The following is a 17,569-nucleotide window of genomic DNA, read 5'->3' as shown; positions in this document are numbered from 1 at the left end:
AGTATTCTGGTTTTGTTTCAGAATTTGTAATTGCTGGGGCTGGGGTTGTGGCTCAGTGTAGAGCACTCACCTAGCACATGTGAGGCCCTGTGTTTGATCCTCAGCACCACATAAAAATGTATTGTGTCCACCTGCAACTAAATATATATATGTGTGTATATATATATATGTATATTTATATATACATATACATATATACATATATATAAGAATTTGTAATTGCTTATAGAATCATGATGGTTGCTTTAAAATTCTTGTCAGATAATTACTTCATTCGAATCATCTTTGGGCTTTTGTCAGTTGGTTATCTTTTCTTACTAAAATGATTTTTGAGTATTTCTTGGTGACTTTGGCTATTGTGTTAGAAGATTCTGGGCTCTTAAGCTTCTTTTATTTTAGCAGCAGTGTTCTGTTAAGATTTGCTTGCAGCCATGACCTCCTTTTGTGGGCTGTGGTCCAGTGTGGCACCGTCTGCAAGCCTTGTGCTATTTCAGTTTGCTCCCATTGGGCTGTGCTGGTGTGGCTGAGGGCAGGAGGAGCTCTGGGGGCTCACTGTGGCTGTCTGGCTCTGCCTCTGAGGAATGGAGCATGCTTCCCAACCAGTGGTTATGAGGTGTTTTTCTTTGTGGGAGCCCTGAGCAGAGGGGGCAGGACCCTCATGACTGGCAGAGAAAGCGAGTATCTTCTAGGCCAGGTGCTTGTGGTGGGACCCCACTTGCTGGGTTCCTCTGGCACAGGGGACTCTGACTTTGGGGAGGGGTGTCTTAGGCCTGATGGGGAGGACGAGCATGTCTGAATGCGTATCTGAATGGTTTTCTGTTGTGGAATTTCTTGCTAAAGTCCCTGGCTGCTTATTTTTAGTGGCGCCTTCTATTGATCCCCTGGCCCCTGTTGGCTGGGGGACGAAGTGCCATGCTGCTATCCTCTAGACCCGGGCCCCAGCCAGCATCCCCCTCTTGCCCTTGAACTATCCTAGGGTTTGTAGCTGTGCTCCGTGCAGAGGAGGAGGCAGAGACTAGTCTCTGTCCTGGCCTGACCAGGATCCCCTTCTAGCTGCTTTAAAAAGCATCTGTCTTCAGGTCTCATTAGCATCTCTGTGCTGTCTTTGATGTGTGGGTTTCTTTTTTCAGTTCTGCTGGCATTTTGTAGTGCTTCTTGGAGCTGTGGTTTTGTGAATTTTACAAGTACTGGGACATTCTCATCCAGTGTCTGTCAAAGTACTGCTTCTGCTCATGGTTTTCTTTCCTGGCCTCCAGTTGCAGTTCCACAGTACTGACTGGTCTGTCGTTCACCTCCTGTCTTTCCACTTCTTTGTCTCGTGTTTTCCATCGGAGGTACTTTCTTTCCACTCGACTTCATCTCGTGTCTGACCTATGTTGAACCGTTGCATAAAACCAAATCCAGCCACTGTGTTTTTCTGCTCTAGGATTTCTAGTTCGTCCTTTTTCTTGTCAGGGTCTTTTTTATTCTTTTTAAAAATAGCTTTTCCACTTTCCTGCTAAGATTCCTGTGTTTTTCTCTTCTGCTGTTGTGAACACAGTCCTTTAAAGTTTGTGGCTGATGGCTCACGCTCCAAGGTCCTGCTGCTTCCTTGTGTCTGTCAGCGGTCTGCTTATGCAGCATCTGCACCAGCTTTCCTTTTCATTCTGTCTGGTTTGCTGGACTCCCCAAGTCTGTAAATTGGTATCTTTCACCAGATTTCAGAAAACTTTGACCACATTTTCTACAACACTTCCATGCCAGGTTCCCTCCCACATGGATGGCTGTCCCGCTGGTCCTAGGACAGCCATTTCTGCAGTCCTTCAAAGTTCGGCGGCCCTTTCCTGTGTCATCTCTTCTGTTTAGTCTGGCTGGTGAATTCTGTGTTACTCTTTATTTTTTTAGCTCTGGAATTTTAATGTGTTGCTCTCGTTTTTATTTCTCTGCTGAGAATTTGTTTTCGCACCTACTTGAAGAATTTTGCTTGTCCCTCCTGGAGCTGACCATGGTCTTGAACAGCCCCAGCATCTGGGCCCTCTTGAGACTGACCTATCATTGCCTTTTCCCTTGAGGACTGGTCACATTTTCTTTCTTGGTTCTTTGTATGCTGGATGGTTATGGACTGTGTCCTGGATGTTTTGATTACAACAGGGTGAGACTCTGCTGGGTGCTGTTCAGCACCTATGGGTAACGTGGATCTGCTTGCTTTGTAGCTGGGTGGCAATGACCCATTAGGTTCAGACCTCTAATCTGCTTGGCCATTGTGGGCAGGCATTGAAGGGTCAGTCCCCTTTCAAGTCCTTTGTGGTGCCTTTGGGGTCCATCCCAGGATTCGACTAAGGAGCAGGCCCACAATAGCCCAGCTTGCACATGTGGTCAGGACCTACCACACTCTGTGGCTCCTAGGAACACTGGCACCTTACCCTCTTTCTGGAAGCGCAGTTTTGGCTGCTATGATTGGGGTGACTGTCACAGGGTGGGAGAGAAAAGGGAAAAACCCCACTTTCCAGCTACAGGGAGGGGTCCCACTCCTGGCTAGGCCTGGACGGCAAGGCTTCTCTTGGGATTGACTTTCTGGTTCCTCTCAGTCCTGTGGCTGGGTGCCCTTGGGTCAGGAAAGCACAGGGTCAGGCTGCTCCCTCTCCTTGCCTGCTGTTGCCCACTCCAGAGCCCCCGGGCCATTGCGCTGCTCATTCTGTGCAGAGACTCTGGTTGCAGGCTGTGGAGAGAGGCTGCACTGCCGACCGTCCCTTTTGGGCACTGCCTCTGTTGCCCATTGCTGCTGTTGCCTTTGCCCACCTGTCTTGTTTTGCCCACATGCCTGTTTTTTTGGGGGGCACCAAGCATTGTGTTTGGAAGTATGGGATAATAATCTGAGACCCAGGGTGGCATCCTCCTGCAGGGGGCATCAACATTTGCTTCCAGCTGTCACCCCCTCCCGCTCGGGAGGCTCCAGAGCTGGCTGGAGTCCCAGCCCACAATGTGCAGGCAGGTCCACCAGGCAGGCCCACAGGTCCCAGCTTTGTCCTTAGAATCATGCCAGGTGCTGGAAGTGTGGCTGCACTCTTCCACCACCTGTTCTAGAATAGGCCTGTCCTCCCAGGAGAGAGAGCGAGCACCCACCTGTGCTCTCTGGACTGTGCTTCCCCTGGACGTGGCTGGGCCACACAGCCTGGAGCGGGAGTTATGTGTGTGCTGCTCTCTGGTTGCTGGCCAGATTCCTGTAAGTGGACCTCCCATGTACTCTAAGAGACCCCGGTGCTGGGTGTCCCTGTTTCTTACTTCCCTGTGTTTGTATGGGTTGCAGTCACAGGGGCTGGGCTCCTCAGACACCATGTTGTTCTTGTGTGTGCTGCTTTGGGAACCTCGGGAAGTTCACTGTGGGTCGTGGTAGTTCCAGGTGAGGGACTGCAGATGTGCTCTTCCTGGTGAACTGTAATGCACATGGGGTGGCCTCGCCTCGGGGTCAAAGGACTTTGGCATGACTTTCTTTTTGTCACCTTGCTCCATGTGAGGTCTCGTGTCCCTCTTCCAGGCCCTGTCCTCCTAGAAGAGCTATCCTTGCACTGTGACCATGAGACCTGATGAGGGTGGCAGGTGGTCATGGGTGGTGAACCCTCTGCCCAGTTGGATTCCCTGTGTTGAGAGGATCTGGGGACTGGGATGCTGGGCCCCGCCCTAGGGGGAAGCCAGGCCTTGCTGGGGAGGCTGGAAACTCTGTCCCCAGAGTTTTCTACGTTTGGTGTTAGTGTTTTGTTTATTTCAGGGGTTGCTTTTGCTTCAGGAAGCATTGTTAGATTCTTTGCTCTAAAGCCTTTGTTGGGCAGTTCTGACGTTTGGCTTCCATCAGTGGCCTTTTCTTGGGGTCTTTGGTCTCCCTGTTTGACCCTTCTTTGTTGGGTTGTTGTGGGTGGTGTATGGATGTCTGGAAGATCATACTTTGCAACTCTGAACTTATTGGAAATCTGTGAGAGGCTGGTCTTGTTGACTTTAGCAGCTTGCCCACCACATTGTTGGGCTGCAGTTCACTGTCTGCTCTGTGGTCTTGGAGTGCCAGCATGAAAACCAGACTGTTGGTGTAGCTCTTGGAGTTGCTGTGTGGTTGCAGTGGATTTCACATGTGGCCACCTGGGTGTCAGGACCTCATATACAGATCCAGATGCTCCTTCACGCCCACTCTCTGAGGGCCTCTCTTATGGTTTGGATGTGAGGTGTCCCCCAAGGGCTCATGTGAGAGACAACATAGGAACATTGAGAGGTGAAATGATTGGGTTATGAGAGCCTTGATCCAATCAGTGCATTAATACCCTGGTGGGGATTAACTGGGTGGAAACTCCAGGCAGGTGGGGTATGACTGGAGGAGGCGGGACCACATCTGCCTCCTGATGTCCAGCCCATCCTCTACTTTGTACGGGGAAGACCAGCACGTATTCAGTGACTCTTTGTTCTCCAGCTTCCCCAGCCCCCTGACCCAACCTGACCTAGTCCATTCCCTTGCTATGTGCTCCTGATGCTTCTGCCTGCCCATTCCCCTGACAGCCCAGAGAGGTCAGGCGCGTAGCAGGTGCTCGGTTAAGAGTCTGGATCAAGTTAGCAAAGCACTTAGTTTAAGGTTCCCCTCCTGTACACCTCACTCACCCTCAGTGCTGGGCTGTCTGCTGACTGCCCCCCCAACCCTGTGCGACCTCTGCACCGTGGGGTAGTTGCCCGCTGACTTTTCCATCCTCTTCAGCATCACCCCCATGGCAGTGACTCTCATCTCTTGCTTCTTAGCATTTTTGTACATTCCTGGCTCACCTGGCTCAAGCTTGATGATTGTTGAGTGAATAACAGTTCTAACAAATGGCCGTACTGAATTGTAGAAGAAATGAAAAACAAGTCACCAGAAATAGATTAAAGGCATCTATGCTTAAAATGGCAGCTAACTGGTAAACCTCAAGGATGTCAAGTCTGTGCACGTCAGTTCAGGGACTGACCGAGCTCAGTGTGAGGGCAGTCGCTGCCTCAGCTAGACTGTGGGAGTGTGGTTTCCTTACGTATCCACACAGGACTTGAAGAGCTGATGGTGTGGACCCCTCCTTGCTGAAGCACTGCTGTGGGGCTGATGGTCCAGAAGAGCCGCCGCTCCGACCTGTCTCCCAGTCTTGCCAGCCCCTGCCTTCAGAGCGGGCCAGTCTTCACCTGGTCTGGGGGCTTCTCTGCTTCCATTTCAGGCCAGCCTTTGCTCGCCCATCCATGCTCACACAGAACTGGGACCCTGAGGGTTTCCCATGAGTTGTGCCGGTTTCTGCCCTTCTAGAGAGGAGCCCTCCCAGTAGTCCAGGTCAGAGGGGAGAATGCCATGGACCAACTGATGGGGCTTCAGGAGCCCTAGGCACCATGTGGAAACGTCACATATGCAATTCAAGGTGGTGGCCATGGCCAGAATGTACATCTGGATCTCTACACAACTGCAGTCTTTGAAGCCATGAGGCTGAATGAGGTCTTCTGAGGTGTGAGGTAGAATATACCCTTGTGGTCTTGGGCAACTGAGGCAGCACTTAGGTGGAAGGGGAACAGAGGGCAGGCGAGGTGACCCTGTAGCCTTCCCTGGTAGCTGGCATGAACTTCTGAAACTGTCATTGGCCCTTGGGGCTCCTTGGCCCTTCTCAGTTTCTGTCACTTAGGACAGCCCCTGGCCTCTGTGATGTTCTCTGCAGGCTGCCTGTCCCTGGCCACCACACTTACCCCCTGGACATAGTGCTCCTAAGTGCGGGTTCCCTTGCCTCCTTTTGTCTTTGCTCATGTCTCTGTGGCAGGGCTTTCTTGGACTGCTTTGGGAAAGCACAGCAAGCCGGAGACCTTCCCATGGTGCAGCACACTGGAGCCCGTTCCTCCTGCCATGGTGTGGTCTGTTTTGTCCAAAGTTGAGGGTGGCTTCAAACTAGGTGGCTTTGCAATATGGTCAGTGAGCGTGAGGTTGACCCTGGTGATGCCCTCTGAGCTTAGCAGCCTTCCAGAGTTGGAGCTGACTTGCCCTGTCCACCCGTAGGGCTGCTGTGGTTACCAAGCTAGTTGAGCATCTTATTGCTTGAACACTAGAGTGCTGTGTGTGTTGGCCACACTCACAAAGAAGGAAGTGAGAGCCTCGTGTTAAGATTGTGGGGCCATGATGAGGATCCACAGACCTGTGTTAAGTAGCCTGGGGCTCAGAAAACAGCACCCATGAGAAACAAGAGGAGACAGGAGCAGAGGGAGAGAGGGGTGCTGCTGAGTCCTCTGAGGAGTCAGCTCTGCTCAGGCGGGGCCTGGCTCAGGGAGAGCCTGGGATGGCCTCTGGCAGCATGTACCTCTCCGTGTTCGTGGTTTCAGCGCTGGCTGCTGGTGGGTTTTCCTTAGCAGTCCTTGGAGATGGGGACCCTTTTTAAACACTTCTGGAGGTGGGGACAGTTCCAGAAGCATCCATGTGCTGCACCATCTTGGGCTCTGAGCGAGTTAGGTCTGTGGTGGTCTTGACTGTAGAGACATCCCTTTGTGGGACAGCTGCTGACCTCTTGCAGACGAGTCTGAGGAGCAAGCTGGGTGGTGGTCAGGGGCAGAACCAGAGGTGGCAGTGGTGGTGCACTTGACTAGCACATGTGTTTGGCTCCCTGCTTCAGAGGTGGTTTTGGCCTCCAGTGACCTTGAGCATGTTACTTCCTCTCTGCCTTGGTTTTATTGACTGGGATGCAGGGACAGAGCTGTGTTGGGTGGAATCTCAGTGGTGGTTCTGCAGGGGTTGATCTGCAAAGCTGAGAGGAGCCTGGCTGCCGCTGTCCCTTTGTAGCTGCCCTGGCCCAGGCCTGGTGCTCCCCAGGCACCATGGTGTTCAGCCTGAGTCGGCCCCTGTGGTCATGACATCAGGAAGAGGACCCAGGTCCCTCCCTGGGCCTCAGCCTGCTGGTCCTGCTTTCCCTTGGGCCCCATGGCCGCGTTCCCTGTGGGGGTGGAGCTGTGTGTGCACCTTTGTTGGCTGGAGAGGAGGAAGCCTGAGCCTTTGCCTGGTGGCAGTGTACTGGCGGCACTTCGCCCTCTGCACACACTTGCCCTGCTGGTGGCCTGCCGTATGCACCCCACTCACGGCGCTCTTCCTTTGCCCTAGACAACATCCCCGAGGACCTCAGAGACCCCTTCTACATTGACCAGTATGAGCAGGAGCACATTAAGCCACCCGTTATCAAGCTGCTCCTGTCCAGTGAGCTGTACTGCCGTGTCTGCAGCCTCATCCTGAAGGGGGACCAGGCGGCCACCTTGCAAGGACACCAGTCTGTCATCCAGGCTCTGTCCCGGAAAGGCATCTACGTGATGGAGAGTGACGACACCCCTGTGACAGATGCGGACCTGGGCCATGCGCCCATCAAGATGGTGAGTGTCTGTGGTGGGCATGCCCTGTCCTCTGCAGCTTGGCCGCATGGGTGAGGCGCACCGCCCTGTGAACAGGCGTGCAAGAGTCAGGGTTGGCATGTGGGCAGTGGTGGCTCTGAGTCATTCAGTCTCTTTTTACATGTGTGCTCATTCTGGAAAATGGGGAGGAAGCAAGGCATGTGAGTAAAGGCGCTGGCCAGTCCTGCAGGTGGCACCTCATGTCCTTGTGGGGATAGTCCTTTGAAGTGTCTGCATGTCTTCCTGTGGGTATTCTCATGCCAGTGCCAGTCAGCTTGCCCTCTCCCCTGAGCAGTCCACAGCCCCACTGCTGTGCCTGCCCCCACTGTCCTGCTCCAGCCCCTGTTGGTGCCCTGCGTTTCTCCTGTCGGGTACCTCATGGCATTCTGCATTCTGCGGTCTTTTCTAGACTGGAAGGATGCCTGTTGTGTTGAAGAGAAGGTTCTTGGGCCCTGTAAAGGCGTGACACAAAGGCGTGCTGTGTGCATGGGGCTGGGTGACAGCTGGAAGCATTCGGTGGCAGGCAGCCTGGGCAGCCTCTGCTCAAGGGTTTCCTGCATGGGGCTGCATGAGGCATTACTCCACCTGCCAGGAAAGCTCATGGGCTGCTGGGGCTAAGGAGACCAGGGGCCTGGGGCCCCACCCCAGCCTGGGTGCTGGTCTTGCCTGAGAAGGGATGCTCTGCTTCTTGACCATCCTGAGGCCTGCGGTCCAGAGCTTGGGGTGTGCACCTGCGGTGAGTGTCTCTTCCTGTGGGGAGGATGAGAAAGGTCCGAGTCAGGGCAGGCTCCCACGTGGGACCTAGTGGGAGAGGAGTACTGACTGCTGCCTCTGCCCCAGAGTGCCCACATGGCAATGGTGGATGCCCTGATGATGGCCTACACTGTGGAGATGATCAGCATTGAGAAGGTGGTGGCCAGTGTTAAGCGCTTCTCTACATTCAGCGCCTCGAAAGAACTTCCCTACGACCTCGAGGACGCCATGGTGTTCTGGATCAACAAGGTGAGCGCCTGCGGGACCCCTCTTCCCTGAGAGCACACACTGTCCCTCAGGCTGGGACCCAGCTGCTGGGTCCCATAATTTGGGACTGGCAATTGCTGTGACCAGCAAGGTGTCTGCAATAGTTAAAAACAGAACAGGCCTTTCTCCTGAGCATCCAGAGTGGAGCGAGATGAATTGGTATTTGAAAATGCAGTGCATGGGTGTGGTTGAAGCAAATGAGTGAATTCTCATTTTATCTTTGGCACCTGTGTGCAGCTGTTTTGGAAAACATTGATTCTTAGGAGGCACATTGGTGTCTTCTTAAATATTGTTCTCTCCTTTTACATTTAGAAGCTTTTTGTTGTTGTTGTTGTTTGGGTACCAATCAGGGATTGAACCCAGGGGCACTTAACCACTGAGGCACATCCCCATCCTTTTTTTTTTTGTTTTTTTGAGACAGGGCCTTGCTAAGTTGCTTAGGGCCTCACTAAGTTGCTGAGGCTGACTTTGAACTTGCAATCCTCCTACCTCAGCTTCCTGAACCACTGGGATTACAGGTGTGCATGCCTGGGTTCCTTACATTTAGAAATTTACAGTGTGGTTTTTATACAATGCGATCGAAGAGCTTTCATCTTTAGTAGTCTTATTCATGGACTTACCTTTCCAAAGTCTGTAGCTCTTAAGCCTCCTTATTTTTAAACTGTGTTTGAATCTGGGCACCTGGAGCCAAAGGAGACAAGACAGTGTAGTCATGTGAAGTCACCTCAGCATGTTGAAGAATAGAGCCTGCAAGACCTTTTCGATTCTTTGTTCCTACAGTGTGTGTGCAAAAGCCAGACCCGTGGCTCCCTTTGCTCCCCTCGGAGGTCTCAGCTTCTGCTGTGACAGACAGGTCTGTGTCAGGAATTGGGAAAGGTTTGTACTGGGACTTCTGCTCAGATAGCCCCTTGCTCTTGAATTGGTTTGTGCCCCAAATGTGAGTTTGGGGAATCAGGTGGGTGGGCAGTCTCACGTACACCTGTGATGCTGTGGCCAGGAAGGTTGAGTGCTGCTGCCTTGGCTAGGTCTCACTGTGGGGCTTCTGGGCCTAATTTGGATGTAGATGCCAGTCAGTGCCATCTCTGCCTGTAAGAGTGCCTCTGGAGGTGGGCACCATGTCTCATGTGAAGCTGGTGCAAGGGGGAGGTGCCGTAGGAACTTGGTTAAAAATGGGTTGGAGACTGAGCCTCTGAGGACATTCCTGAAACCCTAGCAGGATCTGGGCAAATGTTCAGTTGTTGATTTATAAAATAAATGATGTAATTTTACAGAAAATTCAGAAATTATGAATGGGTGAAAGGGCAAATGTAAACTTACCCATGATCTTACTTCTGAAAATGGTTGACACTTTCATAGTCCTTACGGATTTTGTTTGTGGGTCTCATGTAGTCTTAGAAACAAAGTTGGACCTTATCCACATTCCAGATAAGTTGAGGCTGGGTCAGTGACCGCAGCAGGTGTCTCCCTGCCACCTGGCCGACCCCTGCTGCTGGAGGCTGTCTCTCTCTCCTGCTCTGCACTGCCATCTGGACAGTTGCCAGCTTGTCCTCAGACCATTTCTGCCAGGGAGTGGTTGTGGCTGTGTTTACTTTCAGTGGGTTCTGCTTGTCTTTTGCAGACCTGGCCATTGAAGGCTGTGCATCTTCTCATGTTGGTAGTCTCTCTGGGTGCCCTGACCTTCCATAAAGTGGAGGTCATTAAAAAATACTTGCCCCGGGCTGGGGTTGTGGCTCAGTATGGTAGAGTGAGCCTGGCACATGTGAGGTGCTGGGTTCAATCCTCAGCAGCACATAAAAATAAATAAAATAAAGGTATTGTGTCCATCCACAAATAAAAATATTAAAAAAAAAAAATACTTGCCCCTTGAAAAGGTGGCTCTCATTGTCTTGCTTGTGTTTCTCTGTGTAGGGGCACAGCTCTTCCCTGTTTGGTCAGGTTTCTCTAGTGTTTGCCATGTGTTTGCCATGTATTTGTACACGTCTTTCCAAGGTTCCTGTCCCCGTTTGCCTGTGGATGTGGCAAATGTTTACAGGTTCATTTCCACGTACACCAAAGGCCCCATGGCCCCTCTGTGTTTTCTGGCTTCTGGCTCCCTTCTTAGTGTGTTTTTTTTTTGGTACTGGCAATTGAACCCAGGGATACTTAACCACTGAACCACAACTCCAGCCTTTATTTTTATTTTGCAACAGAGTCTTGCCATGTTGCTGAGGCTGGCTTCGAACTTGCCATCCTCCTGCCTCAGCCTCCTGAGTTGCTGGGATTATAGGGACACATCACCATACCCAGCTTGTTTTTTTTGTTCTTGGTATGGGGTATTGCCATATGACTCAGGCCAGGTTTAAGTAATCCTCCTGCCTCCACTGCCTGAAACGTTGGGGCCACAGATGTGCACCACCATGTCTGTCTACACTGATGTATTTTTATAAAAAATGTTTTGCAGATGTCACACCGTATGCATTTCTTTTTTAATTTGAGCAAGGTCTTGGTATATTGCTCAGGCTGGCCTTGAACTCCTGGGTTCAAACAATCCTCCCGCCTCAGCCTCCTGAGCAGCCAGAACCATAGGCACATTCCATTGCATCTGACTGCCTCCTGATTTGTCCCCAGTGGACACAGCTACTGACCCAGATTGTGCCATGATGCTCATAGCTCATGAGGCCTCTGTCTTCAGCCCCTCTCCTGGGTCGGACTTGTGGTTGAGTAGCAGGGCTTTCCCTTGTTGTGCTGAGTGTTGTTTCTTGTCTGTTCTTATGTTTTCTTCTTCCGCCACCCAGCATGGCTGGCTGCTTCCTTTGCATTTCCAGAGGAACTCAGGCCCTCTTCTTGCCAGGCTTTGCCTCGTGTGGCTCTGGTGGGCTGGGGGCCTCATGTGCTTTTTTTCAGTTCCTGGGCTTTCTCCTGGCCCAGATCCTCTGCTGCCGCTGTGCAGGCTGTACACATCTCACAGTGTTTTCAGGTGGGACTCCCGTCAGCAAGATGAAGTGCCCCTTTAGGCTTCCCCATGTGCCCTGCCCCACTAGGGTCCTCTCCTGAGCGCATCTCAGAGGCCTCTCAGTCTTCAGCAGCTCCGAAGCCTGTCCAGTGAGCTGAGATCCTTTTCTTTGTGGCATTACTCTGGGACCCTGCCCTGCTCCAGCCGAGATGGTGGCAACCTCGTCTGCCTGCATGTCTGCCATCTTGGACTTTCCTTTGCTTCCTCCTGGCCTGAACCTTGGTCCTTTGCATACTCTGTATACCTCTGAGACACCACCTTTCTGCCCAGCATGCAGGGGCGCCGTGCAGCTGTCCTGCGTCAAGGACTACAGCAGCCAAGCTGCCCTGGTGGGTTCCCTGTTCTGTGTGACCTGGAATGTCTCTGTGGTGGTTGAATATTTAGGCTCTCTTCTTTCCCAGGTGTTCTGAGGCTTTACCATGGTCTGCCTTCTAGAGACTCTTTCTAGATTTAATTGATGCCCAGCCCATTGTTTTCTTTTTCTTTTTTGAAAAAAATGATTTATTGAGGTATAACTTACATGTAACAAATGGGCGTGATTCTTTGCATTTTGACAAGTGACAGCATCCCCCTCCCTTTTTTTTTGTGACGGTGCTGGGAATGGAACTCCGCCTTGTACATGCTAGGCAAGCTCTACCACTAAAGTGCATCCCCAGCTCTTCTAACAATTTTTATATTGAGATGGGGTAGGGCTATGTTGCCCAGGCTGGCTTGAACATGCGATCCTCCTGCCTCAGCCTCCTGAGCATCTGGCACTACAGGTGTGGCCTCCTTGTCTGCTGACGGTTTTAACATCTGCTAGGATGGAGGCTGTGTTCTGCCACAGGTGGAACCCTGCTTTGTGCTCCTGTGCATTTGACCCCCAGGGGGCCAATCTGCTTTCTTCATGGGGATTCATTTTGATAAAGTATGGACTCCTGTGCTTTGTGATCTTCCTGTGTCTTACTTCTTTAATTGAGCATCCATTGGCAGTTCCTTTTTTATGCTTGGAATTCGGTCATATGAATGAATGCACCATGATTTATCATCCCCCTACTGATGGGAACTTGGGTCGTTGCCGACATTGAATAAAGCGTTTGGGTGCACATCTCTGTGTGCTGATGTGTTTTCATGTCTTCAAGTAAATGCTTAGATCACATGATACATGTTGTAACTTACGTACACCAGGATTTTTAAATCATATCTTTGAAAGAAGCTATCTGAATGTTTTCCAGAGTGAGTGTGCCCTTTAAACTCCACCAGCAAGGCAGAATTCCAGTGGCTGTGCTCATGGCCCATGCTTGGTGCAGTCTTGACTTCCACTGTTGGAGTGGCCCTGGTGGTGGGGTCTCCTGCGGTTACCATGTGTGTTTCCCTGGGGAGAGATGTTTGTGCTCTTTTATCGGATGCCTTTTCAGGTATTCTACCTTATTTCACCTTCTTTGTTTTTCCAGTACTGGGGATTGGAAGCAGTGCTCTACCACTGAGCCACACCCCTAGTCCTTCTTATTATGTTTTGGACAGGGTCTCACTGTGTTGCTCAGGACTGGAACTGTGATCCTCCTGTCTCAGCATCCTAAATTGCTGGGATCTCAGGTGTGAATCATTGTGTCAAGCTATTTTACTTGTTTTAATTGGCTACTTATTATCAAGTTGTGATAACTTAGAACACTGTATGTGTTGGGAATCCAGTGCCTTGTCAGCCTGCACGTCATTACTTACTCCCAGTCTGGTCTCCTTCCTCCTCGCTCCCTCCTGTGTGATACTGGGGTTCCAGCCAGGCCCCCTCCACAGGGCAGGTGCTCTCCTGCTGAAGTATGCCGCAGTCCTCCTCACCATTTCCTTGGTTGTGTCTATTGAGAAGCACAGGCTCCTGAGCTCTGGCAGCCCACTCTACAGTGCTTTTATCTTAGAAATCTCTGCCTACCCCTGGGCTATGCAGACATGACCCACGTTTCCTTCTACAAGTGTCGTGGTCTCAGTTCTTGTGCCAGCTTCCCTGACCCCTTCTGAGTTCATTCATTGTGCATGAAGACGTGAGGTTCCGGGGCTCTTGGTACAGAGGCAGTTCTGAGCCCATCTGTGGAGGGAATCTTCCATTCCCCTTTGCTTCAAGGTATTGAACACCAGCGAGTCTGTCTTGGACTCTTACCTCTTTTCCACGGATCTATGTGACTTAATTTCATGCCAGTGTCAGATGATCTATGGTTCATAGATTCTGGTAGCACTTGTAAGTCTGTGGTGAGATGGCATAAGTCTTTGAACTATGCCCTTTTGTTAAAAAAGAATTGTTCTAGCTATGCTAGATCTGCACATTGACATGAATTTAGAATCAGCTTGGCATTTCCCACAAAAGACTATTGCTAGGATTTTGATAGGGAATGCATTAAATCTAGAGCAGTTATCGGTGTTGAGAGTCACAGTTCGACAACATGCCCTATCTTACGTCTGTAGTTTTTCAGGGTAGCGTCTTGTATGTAATTTCTGAATTTGTCCCTGGACTTTTAATGTTTTGTTGTGTCCTAAACGGTGGCTCCTTAATTTCATCTTTTTTGCTTGCTGCTCGTCTTCAGAAATGTAGTTAGTAATTTGTATACTAACTTTATATTTTGTGACCTTGCTAAATGAACTTATTAGTTCTAGTGGCATTTAAAGCAAATTCCTTAAGATTTTCTATATATGAAATCTTGTCACTGTTGTGCTTTTCTCTCATCTGTGTGCTTGTTATTTTAGTTAAAAAATATTTTTTGCTTGCTGTACTCCTGTGGGATACTGAGTCAGAGTGGTGAAAGAGGACGTGCTTGCTTGTGCCCAGTCCTAGGGCCTAGCCATTGAAATGGTGGTTACCCACTGTGGCATCTCTGAGGTGCCCTTCATTAGGCCGTCCCTTCTTTTCTGGTTTGCTCAGGTCTGTTCTTCCACGAACACATACTGAGTTTTGCCAAGCGCTTTTCTGGCATCTGTTGTGATGCACATGGGACTCCTTTTTAGTCTGTTGATACTGTGAGCTGCATCAGTTGGTAGGAATGTTGGATCAGCCTTTCCTCCCCACGATAGATACTCCGGGTGTGGTTGCTTCTCTTCTTACATACTGATGGGTTTGATTTGCTGATACTTCGATGATTTTCACCTCAATGTATTTGATAGGTACTGATCTGTGATTTTTCTTCTTATGATGTAGTTTTATTCTTTGGTGAGAGGGCGATGCTGGCCTCAAAAGATGAGTTGGAAAGAATCTCTCCTGTTTTGTGCAGCGTTTGTGTGATTAGTAGTTTGTTTCCCTGACCTCTTTGGTGGCATCCTCTGATGAGGCCTCTGAGTCTGGAGTTTTCTTATTGGAAGGTTTTAGTTGTGCTTTTAACCTCTTTACATACTTGAAAGTATTTAAATTTTCTATTCAGTTTGTGTCAGCTTTGGTAATTTGTGGCTTTCAAGGAACTTGTTGTTTTATTTGAGTTGTTGAGTTTATTGGTGTAGGGCTCTTTTTCTCCCCCAGTGCTGGCCGTCATAGCCACGGGCATGGGCACATTGGGCATGTGCCCCACCACCAAGCCGCCCTTAATGTTTCTGCAGTCTTCTTTGTTTCCTGATCCTGGTAACTATTTCCCTTGATCATTCTGGTTTATCAGCATTATTAATCTAAAATACCTGCTTTTCATTTTTACTGGTTTTCTCCTTTTTTTTTTTCTCTCTTTTCTCCTTTAGTCCTTATTGTTTTTTCCATTTTTATGTATTCAATTTGCTCTTTTCTGCTTTTCTTTTTTCGTGTTGGCACTTGGTAACCACACGTGTTTATTGGTGGTGAGACGCTGTCGTCACACTCGGGGGCACATCACAGGGCAGGCTCGGCTGGCAGGCGTGCCCCGTCTTCACGCAGGCCCTCCGTGGTGAGTATGTACCTCTCTCCTGGGACCTGGAAGCAGCAGGACTGTCCCGACATGGGTGGCCAAGTTGAAGCTGGTGTACCCAGCTCTTCCTGTCACCACCTCCAGGATTCCTCCACTCGGTGCTTCTGCTATGACCCGTGCATTTCTATGTGTTGCATTTCTATCATTCTTTTAAAAATATTTCCAGTTGCACTGGTGAATTATTTCATTGGTGGTTATCTGGAAGGTTTTTGTTAATCTTGAATATTCAGAGAGGTTTTTTTGTGTCTTTGATATCTGATTTAATCCTGTGGTCTGAGAATGCATACTGAGTGATTTCACCCTGAACTGTTGGGAGGCCTGCTCCCAGGCTCTGGGTTGTTGTTGGTGGTCAAGTCTGCTGCAGTCTTGCTGACTGGCTGTCTCCTGGTCCCATTGTCCGGTCACTGAGAGGAGAGGAGTGTGGAACTCTTGGAACCTGGTCTGCTTCCTGCTTCAGTTCTGCCAGGTTTTGCTTCGTGTATTTTGCAGTCTATTATTTGAGTTCATATACTTTCAGAGTCTTTGTATTCTTTTTTTCCTTTCCTTGGTACTAGGGATTGAACCCAGGAACATTTTACCACTGAGCCACATCCCCAACCCTTTTTATTATATTATTTTGAGACAGGGCTTCACTAAGTTGCTGAGGCTGGCTTTGAACTCTCGATCCTCCTGCCTCAGCCTCCCAAGCTGCTGGAATGACAGGTGTGTGCCACTGCGCCTGGCAAAGTCTTTGTATTCTGATGAATTCACACTTATCATTAAGGAATGTCCCTTTTATCACCAGTGATCATCTTTGTCTGGAAGTCTCCTCTGCTGCACATCAGGTGGCCTTTTCCCTCTCTCCAGGCTTGTCTTTTCCTGGATGTTTCTTGTGCCCGCGTAGCTGGCCTTGCCTTCCTCTCACCTGATGATGTTTGCTTCTCATGGCAGTGTTCAGATCAGTCACATTTACTGTCATAAAGCATGAGCTTACCATCTTGTCTGACTTCTTGACTTATTTTAGGTTGAGGTGCTGTACTGCCGAGCTGCATATCCAGGGTCTTGCCAGGTTGCCCAGGCTGGCCTCCACCATGTGATCCCTTGCCTCAGCCTCCTGAGAAGCTGGGATGGCAGGTGCGCCCACGGTGCCTGGCTGGGCTGAGTGTTTTCAGCAGTTTGTTCCACCTCCTATGTTTCTTAGGTTGCTTCTTGGTGTCACTCTGCATATTCAGGGGGCTGGGGCTGCTGTGAGCATGGTCCACTCCAGGGCAAAGGAAGACCCTGGCCCTGGGCCTTTGGAGCCCCTGTTGCCATTCACCTCATGGCAGCCTTCCTGGTGGTGCTCTTCTGCTCTCAGTAGTCAAGTATCTCTTGAGCAGTTAAACGTTGACACTCAGAGTCTTCAGTGTTTGCTTATGTATTTTCCAGTTTTTGTTCTTTTTTGTATAGACCAAAATTTTCAAACTGGTGCCATGACCCCTTTATACTATTAATCTTTAAAGATCACTGTGGGCCTCAGAGACCTTCTTAAGAAAAGTGTAATCTATTAGTATTTGCTATGCTAGAAATTAAAAAAAGAAAATTCAAAAACATTTTAAAGTGGTAAATTCATTTTATGTTCATATAAATGATTATTTTTAGTGAGAATAACTGAATTTTCCTAAAGAAAACATTTGAAGAGTGGTGATATGTTATCATTTCGTAAACTCTTCAGTATGTGGCTTGCTAGAAGACAACTGGATTCTCCTATTCTCTTTGATTTGGCTGATCACCATGTGTTGTATTTCGTTGACGTTTATAGAGAACCTGGCTCCACATAGGTGGTGCAGCAGAGGAGAGGGTGTTCGTTATCTTTTCAGACAGGGGTGTCCCTCTGCCTTCAGTATCACACCAAAGCTGACAGCAGCAGTTTCTCCAAGATGAGTCATGATGGAGCCTTTGGAATCCATCAGCTGACACCGTGCACACATGCTGTGCTGTCTTTTGGGTGTGCAGTCGCGCAGTGTGGCACACTCACAGGTGCAGGGCCAGCCCACTGTCTTAGCTGTGGCGCACCTTGCACTGTGGAGGGAGCCCTACCCATCGGCTTCACTGCCTAGCCCTGGCAACGCTGGCTGCTTCTGCTGGGCATGTGTAGACGGAATCATATGGCACGTGGTCTCTTTGAGTCTGCTTCTGCATGGGGTTCCTACTTCCCAGGCTCACCCGTGCTGTGGCGTGTGTCAGTGCTATGTTCCTCTTTATGGCTGAGTAATGTTCTGCTCTGTGTTTACACTGTGTTAATCTTACCCTTTCATCAGTTAATGGACAT

The 17,569-nt window shown here is 49.8% G+C and overlaps 1 protein-coding gene across 5 annotated transcripts in view; it reads left to right on the top strand.

Moving 5' to 3' along the window:
• CAMSAP1 (calmodulin regulated spectrin associated protein 1) overlaps window positions 1-17,569 on the top strand; it is a 57,291-nt gene that overhangs the window by 11,850 nt on the left and 27,872 nt on the right. For all 5 annotated transcript variants that reach the window (XR_013759554.1, XM_079112509.1, XM_079112511.1 and 2 more), the window contains exons 2-3: window positions 7,100-7,362; window positions 8,221-8,382. Coding sequence is in view for 4 of the 5 variants with exons in the window: in XM_079112509.1 (XP_078968635.1) it covers window positions 7,100-7,362; window positions 8,221-8,382 (425 nt within the window). In the remaining variant the exon portion in view is untranslated. The remainder of the gene's footprint in view (window positions 1-7,099; window positions 7,363-8,220; window positions 8,383-17,569) is intronic.

The sequence above is a fragment of the Sciurus vulgaris genome, assembly GCF_902686455.1.
Source record: "Sciurus vulgaris genome assembly, chromosome: 15".
Taxonomy (NCBI): Eukaryota; Metazoa; Chordata; class Mammalia; order Rodentia; family Sciuridae; genus Sciurus; species Sciurus vulgaris.
Note: the sequence above shows the minus strand (reverse complement) of the source record. Positions and strands in the feature narration are given on the sequence as shown.